The 17078-nt window shown below is 42.2% G+C and overlaps 1 protein-coding gene across 2 annotated transcripts in view; it reads left to right on the top strand.

Annotated features, from left to right (window-relative positions):
- Positions 1-7629: 7629 nt before the first annotated feature.
- The window catches only part of idh3a (isocitrate dehydrogenase (NAD(+)) 3 catalytic subunit alpha), a 28128-nt gene continuing 18679 nt past the window's right edge, over positions 7630-17078 (top strand). For both annotated transcript variants that reach the window (XM_060914886.1, XM_060914885.1), the window contains exon 1: positions 7630-7737. In XM_060914886.1, the coding sequence (XP_060770869.1) occupies positions 7711-7737 (27 nt within the window). In that variant the 5' untranslated portion in view covers positions 7630-7710. The remainder of the gene's footprint in view (positions 7738-17078) is intronic.

The following is a 17078-nucleotide window of genomic DNA, read 5'->3' as shown; positions in this document are numbered from 1 at the left end:
GGCGAGGTCACAAAGGACCCCAGGGTAACTTCTAAGCAACCAAAGCCCTCTCTCACATTTGCTAATGTTCATGAGTCCACCATCAGGAGAACACTGAACAACAATGGTGTGCATGGCAGGGTTGCAAGGAGAAAGCCAATGCTCTCCAAAAAGAACATTGCTGCTCATCTGCAGTTTGCTAAAGATCACGTGGACAAGCCAGAAGGCTATTGGAAAAATGTTTTGTGGACGGATGAGACCAAAATAGAACTTTTTGGTTTAAATGAGAAGCGTTATGTTTGGAGAAGGAAAAGACTGCATTCCAGCATAAGAACCTTATCTCAACTGTGAAACATGGTGGTGGTAGTATCATGGTTTGGGCCTGTTTTGCTGCATCTGGGCTAGGACGGCTTGCCATCATTGATGGAGCAATGAATTCTGAATTATACCAGTGAATTCTAAAGGAAAATGTCAGGACGTCTGTCCATGAACTGAATCTCAAGAGAAAGTGGGTCATGCAGCAAGACAACGACCTTAAGCACATGTCATTCTAGCAAAGAATGGTTAAAGAAGAATAAAGTTAATGTTTTGGAATGGCCAAGTCAAAGTCCTGACCTTAATCCAATTGAAATGTTGTGGAAGGACCTGAAGCGAACAGTTCATGTGAGGAAACCCACCAACATCCCAGAGTTGAAGCTGTTCTGTACGGAGGAATGGGCTAAAATTCCTCCAAGCCGGTGTGCAGGACTGATCAACAGTTACCGGAAACATTTAGCTGCAGTTATTGCTGCACAAGGGGGTCACACCAGATACTGAAAGCAAAGGTTCACATACTTTTGCCACTCACAGATATGTAATATTGGATCATTTTCCTCAATAAATAAATAAATGACCAAGTATAATATTTTTGTCTGATTTGTTTAACTGGGTTCTCTTTTGTCTACTTTTAGGACTTGTGTGAAAATCTGATGACGTTTTAGGTCATATTTATGCAGAAATGTAGAAAATTCTAAAGGGTTCACAAACTTTCAAGCAACACTGTATGGTGTTCACTGGCAAAATTGGCTGGCTACCCTAAAACTTTTTATGAAGCATTTAAAAATGTTTATTATTACCTATTATGGGTGGCACTGTGGCACAGTGAGTAACATTGCCATGTAACAGATCCAGGGGCCCTGTTTTAATCCTGAGCTCTGTGGGGTACCATCTCTGTGGAAATTCTGTGCATGTTCTCCCCGTATTCTTGTAGGTTTCCTCCCAAAAATACGCCTGTAAGTGGATTTGCCACTCTAAATTGTGAAAGAGTGTATGAATGTGTGTGCATGGTGCCCTGTGATGCACTTGTATTCTATTCAGGGTGTATTCCCACCTCGCACCTGCTGTTCTCAGGATAGACTCTGGATCCAGTGTAATCTTAACCAGGATAAAGTGGGTAGTGAAGATGAATATATGTAAATATATGTATATACATTATCTATTAATGTGTTATAATACTTTACTTTTATGCAACCCAGTTCTTGGTCATTGTCACAATAGTTATGCTCCTTTATGAAATTTACTGTGTGGTATATAAAGCACACTTACCTGAAATGATACAAATTGTTTTTAAATAAATTATGCTCTATGTACACTAGGCGGCACGGTGGTGTAGTGGTTAGCGCTGTCGCCTCACAGCAAGAAGGTCCTGGGTTCGAGCCCCGGGGCCGGCGAGGGCCTTTCTGTGCGGAGTTTGCATGTTCTCCCCGTGTCCGCGTGGGTTTCCTCCGGGTGCTCCGGTTTCCCCCACAGTCCAAAGACATGCAGGTTAGGTTAACTGGTGACTCTAAATTGACCGTAGGTGTGAATGTGAGTGTGAATGGTTGTCTGTGTCTATGTGTCAGCCCTGTGATGACTTGGCGACTTGTCCAGGGTGTACCCCACCTTTCGCCCGTAGTCAGCTGGGATAGGCTCCAGCTTGCCTGCGACCCTGTAGAAGGATAAAGCGGCTAGAGATAATGAGATGAGATGAGACTATGTACACTACCGTTCAAAAGTTTGGGGTCAGCCAGACAATTTTGTGTTTTCCATGAAAAGTCACACTTTTATTTACCACCATAAGTTGTAAAATGAATAGAAAATATAGTCAAGACATTTTTCTGGCCATTTTGAGCATTTAATCGACCCCACAGATGTGATGCTCCAGAAACTCAATCTGCTCAAAGGAAGGTCAGTTTTATAGCTTCTCTAAAGAGCTCAACTGTTTTCAGCGGTGCTAACATGATTGTACAAGGGTTTTCTAATCATCCATTAGCCTTCTGAGGCAATGAGCAAACACATTGTACCATTAGAACACTGGAGTGAGAGTTGCTGGAAATGGGCCTCTATACACCTATGGAGATATTGCACCAAAAACCAGACATTTGCAGCTAGAATAGTCATTTACCACATTAGCAATGTATAGAGTGGATTTCTGATTAGTTTAAAGTGATCTTCATTGGAAAGAACAGTGCTTTTCTTTCAAAAATAAGGACATTTCAAAGTGACCCCAAACTTTTGAACGGTAGTGTATGTTTTATTTGGAGGACTGCACACTAGATATGAGAGGAAAACCTCTTTTAAAAGACCAGTAGACGAAACTGCTTTGTGAAAATTGAGCCAATATTTTAGCATTTCATGTTAGACAATGCCCCACCCCAATCAATCATATGATACGGTAAATTAAATAGTGCCACAAAATATATTAATATTTGATTTGCAAGCCTAACATGCTAAGCTAGTCCTATTTATGTGTAGTGTGAGATAGACAATGCACGATTCCTCATTTTCTCCTTTTCTCTAATTCTTTATCAAATCTTGTTATAGTATTGCCCATTTAACTTTTTAAAAGTCAATGAAACCTTTTATGTGTTTAGTAGATATGTAGCATGGACATATTTGTTAAGCCTTAAGCAATGCAGATGAGAGAAACCACTGGTATGACAGAGGAAAACAGCATTTTCCCCAATATGGCTGGATCATAACAGGAGGGTTTATCTGGTTTTTAACACCTTTTAATGGGGAGGAATTTCATATACAGTAATTAAATAGTTGTTATTTTACATCGCCATCTTGTGGCTGTTTTAGTATGGCTTTATCCACAAACCAGCTAACAGGTCCACTGTCACAGATTATTTTTGTCATAATAAATTGGATAAGCTTTATTGCCATTAATAAAACAAATACCCACATGCATGAAACTTTTTTTCAAAGTCTTGAAAGTGTTGCCTATCTACATGTAGGGAAAAAATATATCATGAACTCAGGAGACCGTAATATTGTGTACATATTAAAATGTGGGCCTGAGTAACATTCTGTTATTCACTTCTTAATGCATAACAACTATAATAAGGTTAGAACATTTGCAATCCTTTCCAAATTCATAACCTGTTTTTTTTTTTCAAATTTAGAAATAAACACAGTCGGAAACGACCACTAAAAGATAGGTAACGTTTTATAATTTATTTCTTGCAGTAGCAGCATAACACTAGATTAAAAGATCAGACTCAACATCAATATTTTCAATGAAATGGACACAGTGCATTAACTAATGTTCTTTAATTCCCAGTCTGCCTTATTCCCCTCCTTCTTAAAATGTTTTGTAAAAACACCATTTAATACTCATAAGATCCATCAGTGCATGCATCCATTTATGCATCCTTTTTCAAAGTCTTCACTCCACTTATCGTATTTAAAGACTGCACCAATTCACCTCAATCATGTTCTGTAATTTGGGACATTTTGAAAACAAGTAAATTATGAACATCTGTACATTATTTGACTGAATTTTATTCATATTTTGTTACAGTGGTACACACACACACACACACACACACACACAAAACCCCAATTCCAAAAAAGTTGCGACGCTATTGTAAACTGTAAATAAAAACAGAATGCAATAATTTGCAAATAATGGAAACCATTGAAAATAGTACAAAGACAGCATATCAAATGCTGAAACTGAGAAATGTTATTGTTTTGTTTTTTTTTAACATTTGCTCATTTTGAATTTGATGCCAGCAACACATTTCAAAAAAGTTGGGACAGGGGCACGTTTACTACTGTGTTGCATCACCTCTACTTTTAACAACACTCTGTAAACATTTGGGAACTGAGGAGACCAATTGCTGTAGTTCTGAAAGAGAAATGTTGTCCCATTCTTGCCTGATATACAATTTCATTTGCTCAACAGTTCAGGGTCTTGTTTGTTCTGTTTTGCACTTCATAATGTGCCAAATCTTTTAAATGGAAGACAGATTTAGACTGCAGGCAGGCCAGTTTAGCACTCAGACTCTTTTACTACAGAGTCATGCAGTTTTAATATGTTCAGAAAGCAGTTTGGCATTGTCTTGCTGAAAGAAGGAAGGCCTTCCCTGAAAAAGAGTTTGTCTGGATGGCAGCATATTGCTCCGAAATGTGTATATATCATTCAGCATTAATGACGCCTTCCCAGATGTACAAGCTACCCATGTCATGTGCACTAATACCATCACAGATGCTGGCTGTTGAACTGTGCACTGATAACATGTCAGACGGTCCCGCTCCTCTTTAGCCTGGAGGACGTGGTGTCCATGATTTCTAAAAAGAATTTCTACTTTTGATTCGTCAGACCTGGGGACAATTTTCTACTTCATCTCAGTCCATCGTAAAAGAGCTGAGGCCCAGAGAAGGTGACAGTGTTTCTGGATATTGTTTATATTTGGTTTTAACTTGCATTTGTGGATGCAGTAATGAACTGTTTTCACAGACGATGGTTTTCTGAAGTGTTCCTGAGCCCATACAGTGATTTCCACTACAGACACGTGTCTGCTTTTAATGCAGTGTCGCCTGAGGGCCTGAAGATCACAGGCATCCAATGTCAGTTTTCAACTTTGTCCCTTACATACAGAGATTTCTCCAGATTCTCTGAATCTTTTAATTATATTATGTACCATAGATGATGTGATCCCCAAATTCTTTGCAATTTTACATTGAGGAACGTTATGCTTAAATTGTTGCACTGTTTGCCCACGCAGTCTTTCACAGAGCGGTGAATCCCTCCCCATCTTTACTTCTGAGAGACTCCACCTCTCTGGGATGCTCTTTTTATACCCAATCATGTAACTGACCTGTTGCCAATTAACCAAATTAGTTTTTTTTTGTTGTTGTTTTTTTCTTTTTGGCATTGCACAACTTTTTCAGTCTTTTGTTGCCCCGTCCCAACATTTCTGAAACTTGTTGCTGACATCAAATTCAAAATGAGCATATATTTTAAAAACAAACAAATACAATTTCTCCATTTCAACATTTTATATCTTGTCTTTGTACTATTTTCAATTAAATATATGGTTTCCATGATTTGCAAATTATCACATTCTGTTTTTATTTACAGTTTACCTAGTGTCCCAACTTTTTTGGAATCAGGGTTGTATATACAGAATCATAAATGTGTGAAATAAATTATATATGGCAACTTTATAACCGCGGCATGGTCGTGTAGTGGTTAGCACTGTCGCTTCACAGCAAGAAGGTCCTGGGTTCGAGCCCTGTGGCCGGCGAGGGCCTTTCTGTGTGGAGTTTGCATGTTCTCCCCGTGTCCGCATGGGTTTCCTCCGGGTGCTCCAGTTTCCCCCACAGTCCAAAGACATGCAGGTTAGGTTAACTGGTGACTCTAAATTGACCGTAGGTGTGAATGTGAGTGTGAATGTTTGTTTGTCTCTGTGTGTCAGCCCTGCGATGACCTGGCGACTTGTCCAGGGTGTACCCTGCCTCTCACCCATAGTCAGCTGGGATAGGCTCCAGCTTGCCTGCGACCCTGTAGAACAGGATAAAGCGGCTAGAGATAATGAGATGAGATGAGAACTTTATAACTGCAGCATGGTCGTGTAGTGGTTAGCACTGTCACTTCACAGCAAGAAGGTCCTGGGTTCGAGCCCTGTGGCCGGCAAGGCCCTTTCTGTGTGGAGTTTGCATGTTCTCTCCGTGTCCGCGTGGGTTTCCTCCGGGTGCTCCGGTTTCCCCCACAGTCCAAAGACATGCAGGTTAGGTTAAGTGGTGACTCTAAATTAACCGTAGGTGTGAATGTGAGTGTGAATGGTTGTCTGTGTCTATGTGTCATCCCTGCGATGACCTGGCGACTTGTCCAGGGTGTACCCTGCCTCTCACCCATAGTCAGCTGGAATAGGCCCCAGCTTGCCTGCGACCCTGTAGAACAGGATAAGCGGCCGGCTACAGATAATGGATGGATGGATGGATGGATGGGTGAAACTTTATAACCTTGTTTAAAAAAATTGAATGCATATTTTTCCTACCTCAGTATTTTTGGGTCAGCTTCCTGTTTGGCCACTGCTGGTCCTTTATATGATCAGGCCAGAAAATAAATGCTGCTATGTCCCAATTTCTCTGATGTCCCACTATACCAGGATTCACCATAATGCTAGCAAAAAAAAGTTATTACCCCTTCTCCATTATATTGCGCACAGTGACATCCAGTCCAGCAGGGGGCGCGATTCCTGCAAGTCACTGAAAGCTCCTGTTATTTTATTTCCTCAAGTCTCCTCGGCTTCCAGCTGGGTTACATGGTTGCCAGATTGATTATATCCCTGCTCCACTGCTGTAATTCTATAGTCTCATCTCATCTCATCTCATTATCTCTAGCCGCTTTATCCTGTTCTACAGGGTCACAGGCAAGCTGGAGCCTATCCCAGCTGACTACGGGTGAAAGGCGGGGTACACCCTGGACAAGTCGCCAGGTCATCACAGGGCTGACACATAGACACAGACAACCATTCACACCTACGGTCAATTTAGAGTCACCAGTTAACCTAACCTGCATGTCTTTGGACTGTGGGGGAAACCGGAGCACCCGGAGGAAACCCACGCGGACACGGGGAGAACATGCAAACTCCGCGCAGAAAGGCCCTCGCCGGCCCCGGGGCTCGAACCCGGACCTTCTTGCTGTGAGGCGACAGCGCTAACCACTACACCACCGTGCCGCCTAATTCTATAGTCTGACAGGAGGCAGATTACTTTCAGGCTGTTATGAAATCAAAATCTGATTTAGTTAAGAACTCATGTCAATTCATGTCAAGTGAAAAACTGTGTAATGTGGAAGGATCTCTATGTGAAATCTTCACTGTGAGTTCGGAGACAGTGTATTCGCGTTGAGGCTGACATCCAGTCTTGTATGGAAAATTAATAATGATGTTAATTATTCCAGCAGGGTGGCATGGTGGTGTAGTGGTTAGCGCTGTCGCCTCACAGCAAGAAGGTCCGGGTTCGAGCCCCGTGGCCGGCGAGGGCCTTTCTGTGTGGAGTTTGCATGTTCTCCCCGTGTCCGCGTGGGTTTCCTCCGGGTGCTCCGGTTTCCCCCACAGTCCAAAGACATGCAGGTTAGGTTAACTGGTGACTCTAAATTGACCGTAGGTGTGAATGTGAGTGTGAATGGTTGTCTGTGTCTATGTGTCAGCCCTGTGATGACCTGGCGACTTGTCCATGTTGTACCCCGCCTTTCGCCCGTAGTCAGCTGGGATAGGCTCCAGCTTGCCTGCGACCCTGTAGAACAGGATAAAGCGGCTAGAGATAATGAGATGAGATGAGATGATTCAAAGATGCAAAGACTTGTGTTAAGGATTATGTATGACATGGCAACCCGTGAGTCTCTCACTGCACAACTGAGGATGAAGTGTGCTAGGTTTCTGCGGTGAACTCAGAGCCTGAAGCTGCTCCAGAAACATGGCTGGGAACGCGTGGAGGTCAACGGTAAGGATTACATTATGTAGTAGTGGTGAAGTGTTCACTAGTGTGTGTGTGGGAAAATGGTGCAGCTTTGTTGTTACGGTAGCATGAAGAGAGATGTGAATGATGGCGGGTAGAGTTTCATCTCTCTGGGATGCAGAGAGGCCCAGTGTGGGCGCGTGCCCTTCATTCCCCCGACACTGATTTAACGGCTTTCTCTCAGGACTGGCCTCGGGGAGTTTAGTCTAACTGAGTAAATATTAACCTGTGATGAAGTAGAAAATTACAACATATAAGTTGGGGAGGTTTTTTTTCCTTTTTCCTCCTGGTTTTACGCTTGTCTGTCTTGGCGGCTAGCTGAAAGTTAGCTCTGTCAAATACCGGCACAGTTAGCAAAGATGCTAACGCGCGTGGGCTTCCGCTTAGCTCTGTTACCTCAGCACACTAGATTAGATTTTTATGCTTCGAGTTTTAAATAGTCTGAGCTTTATAAAGTGCATCATTCAGAGAAAAATCCTGCTGGCTTCTTGCAGATTTATGAATGCTGTGGGCAGAGAAAAGTGCAGGAAGTACAACCCCGATTCTAAAAAAGTTGGGACAAAGTAAATAAAAACGGAATGCAATAATTTACAGATCTCAAAAACTGATATTGTATTCACAATAGAGCATGTCGAAAGTGAGACATTTTGAAATTTCATGACAAATATTGGCTCATTTGAAATTTCATGACAGCAACACATCTCAAAAAAGTTGTGACAGGGGCAATAAGAGGCTGGAAAAGTTAAAGGTACAAAAAAGGAACAGCTGGAGGACCAAATTGCAACTCATTAGGTCAATTGGCAATAGGTCATTAACATGACTGGGTATAAAAAGAGCATCTTGGAGTGGCAGCGGCTCTCAGAAGTAAAGATGGGAAGAGGATCACCAATCCCCCCCAATTCTGCGCCGACAAATAGTGGAGCAATATCAGAAAGGAGTTCGACAGTGTAAAATTGCAAAGGGTTTGAACATATCATCATCTACAGTGCATAATATCATCAAAAGATTCAGAGAATCTGGAAGAATCTCTGTGCGTAAGGGTCAAGGCCGGAGAACCATACTGGGTGCCCGTGATCTTCGGGCCCTTTTCCACTACCCTTTTTCAGCTCACTTCAGCCCGACACGGCTCGCGTTTCGACTACCTTAGAACAGCACGACTCGGCTCGCTTCAGCCCTGCTTAGCACCCAAAACTCGCACGGTTTTGGAGTAGGGCTGAAGCGAGCCAAACCGAGCTGAGTGAGGCTGGGGGCGTGAGCAGACACTCCCCTGTGCACTGATTGGTGAGAAGGAGTGTCCTCACATGCCCACACGCCCCGCGAGCACGCTGGGCTCTGTAAACACCGTAAACCCGGAAGAAGAAGAATTACGAATTACGAGAATTTCTGAAGCCTTATGCGCCTCGCCTCATCTATACGCTCTTGCCAGTATCTGTTGGCGTTGTCGGTGACAACAAGCCACAGCACCAAGACCAGCAACACTAACGACTCCATGTCCTCCATGTTTATTGTTTACTATCCGGGTCGTGAGACTACCGCTTAAAAGATCACTGATGTCACTGTTTGCGCCGCTTATCGACATCACATGACGTCCACCCACTTTCGCTAACTCCACCCAATGTGTCCACCCACTTCCAGCCAGCGCGGTTGTAGTCGAAATGCAACTCCAATAGCCCCACTCAGCTCAACTCAGCCGCGTTTGTAGTGGAAAAGCGGCAATAGACGGCACTGCATCACATACAGGCATGCTTCTGTATTGGAAATCACAAAATGGGCTCAGGAATATTTCCAGAGAACATTATCTGTGAACACAATTCACCGTGCCATCCGCCGTTGCCAGCTAAAACTCTATAGTTCAAAGAAGAAGCCGTATCTAAACATGATCCAGAAGCGCAGACGTCTTCTCTGGGCCAAGGCTCATTTAAAATGGACTGTGGCAAAGTAGAAAACCGTTCTGTGGTCAGACGAATCAACATTTGAAGTTCTTTATGGAAATCGGGGACGCCGTGTCATTCGGACTAAAGAGGAGAAGGACGACCCAAGTTGTTATCAGCGCTCAGTTCAGAAGCCTGCATCTCTGATGGTATGGGGTTGCATTAGTGCGTGTGGCATGGGCAGCTTACACATCTGGAAAGACACCATCAATGCTGAAAGGTATATCCAGGTTCTAGAGCAACATATGCTCCCGTCCAGACGACGTCTCTTTCAGGGAAGACCTTGCATTTTCCAACCTGACAATGCCAAACCACATACTGCATCAATTACAGCATCATGGCTGCGTAGAAGAAGGGTCCGGGTACTGAACTGGCCAGCCTGCAGTCCAGATCTTTCACCCATAGAAAACATTTGGCGCATCATAAAACGGAAGATACGACAAAAAAGACCTAAGACAGTTGAGCAACTAGAATCCTACATTAGACAAGAATGGGTTAACATTCCTATCCCTAAACTTGAGCAACTTGTCTCCTCAGTCCCCAGACGTTTACAGACTGTTGTAAAGAGAAAAGGGGATGTCTCACAGTGGTAAACATGGCCTTGTCCCAACTTTTTTGAGATGTGTTGTTGTCATGAAATTTAAAATCACCTAATTTTTCTCTTTAAATGATACATTTTCTCAGTTTAAACATTTGATATGTCATCTACGTTCTATTCTGAATAAAATATGGAATTTTGAAACTTCCACATCATTGCATTCCGTTTTTATTTACAATTTGTACTTTGTCCCAACTTTTTTGGAATTGGGGTTGTAAGAGTGTTGGCTTTGGGCTTAGCTCGCTTCATGTCTGTCTGTTTCTATGTCCTGGATGTTATCTGCTCAAAGGGCAGCTTCATTTAGAGCAGGGGTTCTCAACCTTTTCTACTTTAAAGGACACATCTTGGGTAAATTCAGGAGCAAGATCAATGTAATTCTCCTATTTTATATTAAACTTTGGTCAAATATCTGTCACATTTTGCGCAAATTTTTTTTTTTACCTTGCACAATACCAGAAAAATTCAGTTGAAATCAAGCCATTTGAGGCGAATTGGTCCACCTTGGCAAACACTTGGCATTTGGATTTCCCGGCAAACATTGATTTTCGTGATGTCATGTGCGGGACGCCTCCCTCTGAATCCTACGTCAGCGCTGGTTTGTTTATGAGAAAACGACCTGGTGGTTTTCTGCAAATTTCTTCAACGTTATCACGCAATTATTTAAATGGTTAACAGATGTATCGTAGGAGGGTGTAGCAACTCCAATCTTGATGGGATTAGTACTCATTGTTTCCTAAAAGACCAGACAATGAGAGAGAAATGGGAGCGCTTGGTCTACACAGGCTGTGCACGGAGACTGCGCAAAGCTCGCGCAGCCTGCTCACGCTTTCTCTACACAGGCTGTGCGCTGAGAATGCGCAAAGCCCGCGCAGCCTGCGCCTGCTCGCGGTTCCGCAGGTGACGTCATGAATCTGGCTCCAGACTCCCTTGGGATTTTTCCCCAGACGCGTTTTATTTTATTTTTTTCTGCTGTAGACCGGTGGCCTTGTGCAAAATTACCCTTCTGGATGAGTGTGTAAAGGGACATACTTTCATATTAAAAAAAAAACTAAATTGGTCCAGGATATGCACTTTAAGGCCCACCTATTCTTACTTGTAAAGAGTCAGGGCCCGTTAATCAACATCCCCAATTATTTTGGCTTATCTATTCTATTAGAATCTAATAATCTACTGTAAAGTGTACTAATGGGATGCAACATCACTCCCTGTTACAGATGGGAGCCCAGGAATTAAATAAGTGCAATAAAAACAAACTCTTTTTTTTTAATTGTAGGTATTGTACAGTATTTCAAACTGTCTGGATGTGCCAGAAGCCAACATAAAACTCTGCATGCAGGACATTCTCAGTCAAAACAGATTAATGATCCAAAAGTGGAGTCTGGTCCATTAACACAAGAACTTGTTTGTGTACAGCAAACAAGCAAGTTATTAAATCCAAGAAGTGGATATGGGTCTGTCTCAGAAACTGGGTACTGTGGGGGTCCCCCACTAAATATACTCAGTCAATAAACTATACGGTTTTGAATGGTGATGTTGGTTTTAATTTTAAATAAAATGATGAAAGAAATAATACAGATAAAACTAAATCTTCGATGTGAATACTCTAAGAATTTGGCAAAAATTCTGCAAATTTGTGGAAAATGGCGGCTTGATCTGGGACATGATAAATGGTTGACTACATCGCATTCCCTTAAAAAGGTTGTAGTCCACTGAAAAGTCTACAGTTATCACTAATTGTATTTTAAGTTGTAACTTTGCACACCTAAGGATTGGTGCGCTCACAGAATAATCATAACCGTAATAAAACATCATGCAAAATATTTGATCACCATTGTAACTCCATTTTCCGCAGAACCAAAACCAATACGATCGTGTGTTTTGATCTAAACGGATAGCCTCAGGGTCAAGGTCACTACCTCACCAAAAGTAGTAAATTAAAATCACTAAACCATATAAAAATTTAGTTATAAATCTGTGATTGTTTTTTAAAATGAAAGCTGAAAGTTAGGTATAGAAATATTCTGTAAGAAACAGTTATGATGGTAGCTGGTCTTGTATGAATTTCTGAGCTACTGTATAAAATGAGTTGTGGTCTGTTTTTTACCGTAGCGTGTTATTTGTGTGCGGGGAAGGACACACATTAACAATTTGCATGTGTAGAATGAAATTTTCCACTCCAACAGTTAGAAGTTGATCGTGCTTCCATTTGCGGGCTCTCTGTTACGCGGATGATCTGTTGGGATGTTATCACTGAAAAGGTGAGTTTTGACAGTTTTATTTTGTTTTAGTCTTGCAGTATAAGGCAATAGAATTTTCTTTTTCATCTTACTTTCATATTTTGTAGTGTTTGCGTATTTTTGGCCAATATTTTGCAACCATGGTCGATTTAGATCGAACTTTTGATAGAATCTACGGCCAGTCATTTTGCTCCGCCCCCGCCTCGCACTCCGTCCGGTGCAGTAGTGATGTCCCGTTGCTCGCGCGCCGCAGCAGAGACCCGCGCAACCTTCAGCCGGTACAGTCGCTGTTCTTTTACCAGCGCCGTTATTCTCATCTTTCTGGTGTGTTCTTGATTTTTCCATTGTGTCCTATTTCGCCATATCAAATACCCAAAATGTATCATATTATTCATATTTAAGTGAATAATCAATTCAGTCATCATAACTTGGCATTTTTAACCCAAGCAATTAAAACGAGGAAATGTATTCAATATTTTCACTCATCTGTGAAGGAGGGGCTTTAATTCTTCATGATGTAGTTATTTTATATGTAAATCAATTTTACAAAAGCATTTGAATTGTAATAAAAATAATTTCCACAGTGGAGGCCAGATAAAGCAAGATACTATCTTTATTCTTATTAAACATGACAAAAGAAACATTGAGTGTTAGGTAAATGCAAAAAAAAAAAAGTAAAATTAGAAAATTTTATTTCTTGACCATAATGTCCCTTGTGAGAGACCAGTTTCTGAGATGGACCCATATAGAAACCACTTAATGGGATAGATCCTTACATGCTAACAAAGAAGGATTTTTTTCCTACGAGTTAGGAAATTATCCTTCTGTTGAGTTCCCCGACATCTCAAACTACCTGGTGCTGCAGACATCATTCTACGTGGACACACAGATGAAAACATGGAAGAGCATGGAGGCGTACGACTCGTTATGTGGCTGGGTTAAAGCTCTAGGGATCAGGACACTACAAGATAGATGGATCTAAGTGCAGGAAGAGTGTGTATTAGCAGGCATGATATTTACAAAAACAAAATTTTTAAACAGCGTTAGAAACAAACGTGACTGTGATAATGCTTCGCAAAGCCTCTGTGAAAGCAGCATCCGTATCTGCTGATTGCACTCAAATCAGTATCAGGTGTTTCTCATAAAAGCTGGGTCCCAAGCGCGTGCACAATGTGCACCGTGAGCGTGTGGCCACTCGAGCTGTGCCAGACTCAAGGGCGCAAAGGCGTGACGGTCAAGCGTTCACCTACTGTGTGACTGCAACTTTTATCTCACGTGTATATCGCCATAAAAATACCTCATTTTCATCAATAACCCATCGCAAAGCATCGTGAGCTGTGGTGTGACTGTAGTTTAATGAGACCGATGTGACGTCGGATGCAACATCTCATCTCATTATCTGTAGCCGCTTTATCCTGTTCTACAGGGTCGCAGGCAAGCTGGAGCCTATCCCAGCTGACTACGGGCGAAAGGCGGGGTACACCCTGGACAAGTCGCCAGGTCATCACAGGGCTGACACATAGACACAGACAACCATTCACACTCACATTCACACCTACGCTCAATTTAGAGTCACCAGTTAACCTAACCTGCATGTCTTTGGACTGTGGGGGAAACTGGAGCACCCGGAGGAAACCCACGCGGACACGGGGAGAACATGCAAACTCCACACAGAAAGGTCCTCGCCGGCCACGGGGTTCGAACCCGGACCTTCTTTCTGTGAGGCGACAGCGCTAACCACTACACCACCGTGCCGCCCCCGGATGCAACTTACTACAAGTAAAAAAAATAAATTAATGTCAACTTGGGGGAAAAAAATTTGCGGTCAAGTCAACTTTATTGTCAAATATGCTATAGATGCTCGACATACAGCACAGATGAAATTTCAGTCCTCTCTGACCCATGGTGCAAACGGACAATGCAATAAATTAAAAATAGAATAATTGAAAAAACAAACAGTATAAACACTCTAGATAAGAACTAGACATAGACTAAACACACACGTAAATTGGTGCAAATAAACAGTCAAGGGCACTTGAGGTATAGCAGGTAAACATGAAACAAGCAGTATAAACAATAAACTAATGGCTGTTAAGGTGAGGTAGTGCGGAATAGTGCAAATGAGTGAGGTAAAGTGAAATGTGCAGTCCCTGAGTTCAGTGTGTTAATGAATGTTGAGAGAGTGAGTGAGTGTGTGTGTGTGTGTGTTGGGGGGGGACTGTGAGGGTGACATGTCAAGTGCTGCAGGGGTGTGTGCGAGCAGAATCTGGGGCGGGGGGCAGAACAGGGAGGGAGTTGGGCCTCCTGACCGCCTGGTGAAAGAAACTGTTCTTGAGCCTGCTGGTTTTGGCCCGGAGACTCCGCAGTCTCCTCCCCGACGGCAGCAGGCTGAAGAGGCTGTGAGATGGGTGGATGGGGTCACCTGCGATTCTGATGGCTTTGCGGGTGAGGCGGGAGTTATAAATATCCATTAGAGAAGGGAGAGAGACACCAATGATCCTCTCAGCTGCTCTCACGATGCACTGCAGAGTCTTGCAGCAGGACACGGTGCAGGCGCCGTACCACACGGTGATGCAGCTGGTCAGGATGTTCTCGATGGTGCCTCTGGTGCATCTAAATCAGTGTTTCTCAACCACTCAGGGCCAGTGGTTGAGAAACACTGATTTAGATGAATGATTTTGAAATAAAAGTTGGATAAGATCATATCCAGCTGAAGTGTAAAGTTGGTTTCTGACAGTTACCTAATGAAAGATTATTTTATAGTTTGTGTACACATGCAGTGAAATGCTGTAGAGCAAAGATGCCTTGAAAAATAATGAAATTAAATGTTTCTGCATTAAAAAAAATACCTTTAAGATCATCAGTAAACAGTAATGCATGAAAAAAAGTCAATATTTAGTGTGACAATCATTTGCTTTTAAAGAAAACCGTTAAACAAAACAAAAACGTAGTCTCAGGTACAGTTTTATAAGGAAATGAGCTGTAGGTTTTACTGAGCATCTTGCACAACCAGCCACAGTTCTTCTGGACACTTTTTGACTGTCACACTTCCTTCTTATTTTTGCGGCAAAACCCAGCAGCCTTCATTATGTTTTTGTCTGAAAAGCAGTCCGTTATGTAATATACTGCTTTCTTTACTGACATACAAACATATATTTTTTCTATAATGTTAATTTTGTGCTGTAAAACTAATGTTTGGGAATCTAGACTGTTTGTACTGGTTCCACAATATAGAAGTCTTAAAATAAGTCTATAACAAAGTTTGTACTAAAAACAATAAGGTACCTAAGACTTTTGCACAGTACTGTAAGATATCTCCAGGATTTTTTCAAACAGCCTCCTCATATTTTTGACAAGGAATAAACTTGATTTTCCTGTTTGAGTGACCTGGACAGTTGGCTCAACCTTGTTTTACATGCGGCTGCTATGCTTGACTCGGATGTTAAAGAAAAGCTTGATATATTTTGCAGTTGTGCCCTTAAAGTGCATATCCTGGACCAATTTCGTGTTTTATTTATTTATTTATTTTTTTATGAAAGTATGTCCCTTTAGACACTCATCCAGAAGGGTAATTTTGCACAAGGCCATCTGTCTACAGCAGAAAAAAATAAAATAAAACGCGTCTGGAAAAATCCCAAGGGAGTCTGGAGCCAGATTCGTAACGTCACCTGCGGAACCGCCAGCAGGCTGCGAGAGCTTGCACAGTTTCGGTGCACAACCTATGTAGACCAAGTTTAGCAGCTAGCGATTTTCCATTGAAATATGGAATTGTCACCTGAGCGCAATGTTACTTCACCTTTGGATGAAGAATATGATGATGAGACGTCAGAATTATTTCTTACCCTGGCAACAGTCAACTTGTAAATTGCTGGTTTTCTTGGTCTTTTTCTCGGCTCTGCTTGGTCCTTGGCTTCGAGGGCCTCAGTGGATGTGGCACTTCGCCTTCTGTCAGGGGAGACGAACACGGCTGGCTCCTTTGGTGACGCTGACACAGATGGAGACGGTGTTGCTTTGGGCATTCTGACAGATGGAACTGAGTCTTTTTTCAGATCAAGTTGCCTCGCAAAGCCCATTTCCCACTGCAAATAGTTCTCAAAGTCGTCAGGCCTTGTGAACTGAGCACCGCAAATAATGTTGTAGCATGTAGCCAATTTTTCCGGGTGCCTCGCATGAAGTGCTCCCATTTCTCTCTCATTGTCTGGTCTTTTGGAAAACAATGAGTAATAATCCCATCATGATTGGTGTTGCTACACCTTCCTACGATACATCTGTTAACCATTTTAATAATTACGTGATAACGTTGAAGAAATTTGCAGAAAACCACCAGGTCGTTTTCTCATAAACAAACCAGCGCTGACGTAGGATTCGGAGGGAGGCGTCCCGCATGCGACGTTACGAAAATCAATGTTTGCCGGGAAATCCAAAGACCAAGTTTTTTCAGAGGTGGACGAATTTGCCTCAAATGGCTTGATTTTCAACTGAATTTTTCTGATATTGCGCAAGGTAAAAAAATTGCACAAAATGTGACAGATATTTGACCAAAGTTTAATATAAAATAGG

Source organism: Neoarius graeffei, chromosome 2 (genome assembly GCF_027579695.1).
Source record: "Neoarius graeffei isolate fNeoGra1 chromosome 2, fNeoGra1.pri, whole genome shotgun sequence".
In the NCBI taxonomy this organism is placed as follows: domain Eukaryota; kingdom Metazoa; phylum Chordata; class Actinopteri; order Siluriformes; family Ariidae; genus Neoarius; species Neoarius graeffei.
Note: the sequence above shows the minus strand (reverse complement) of the source record. Positions and strands in the feature narration are given on the sequence as shown.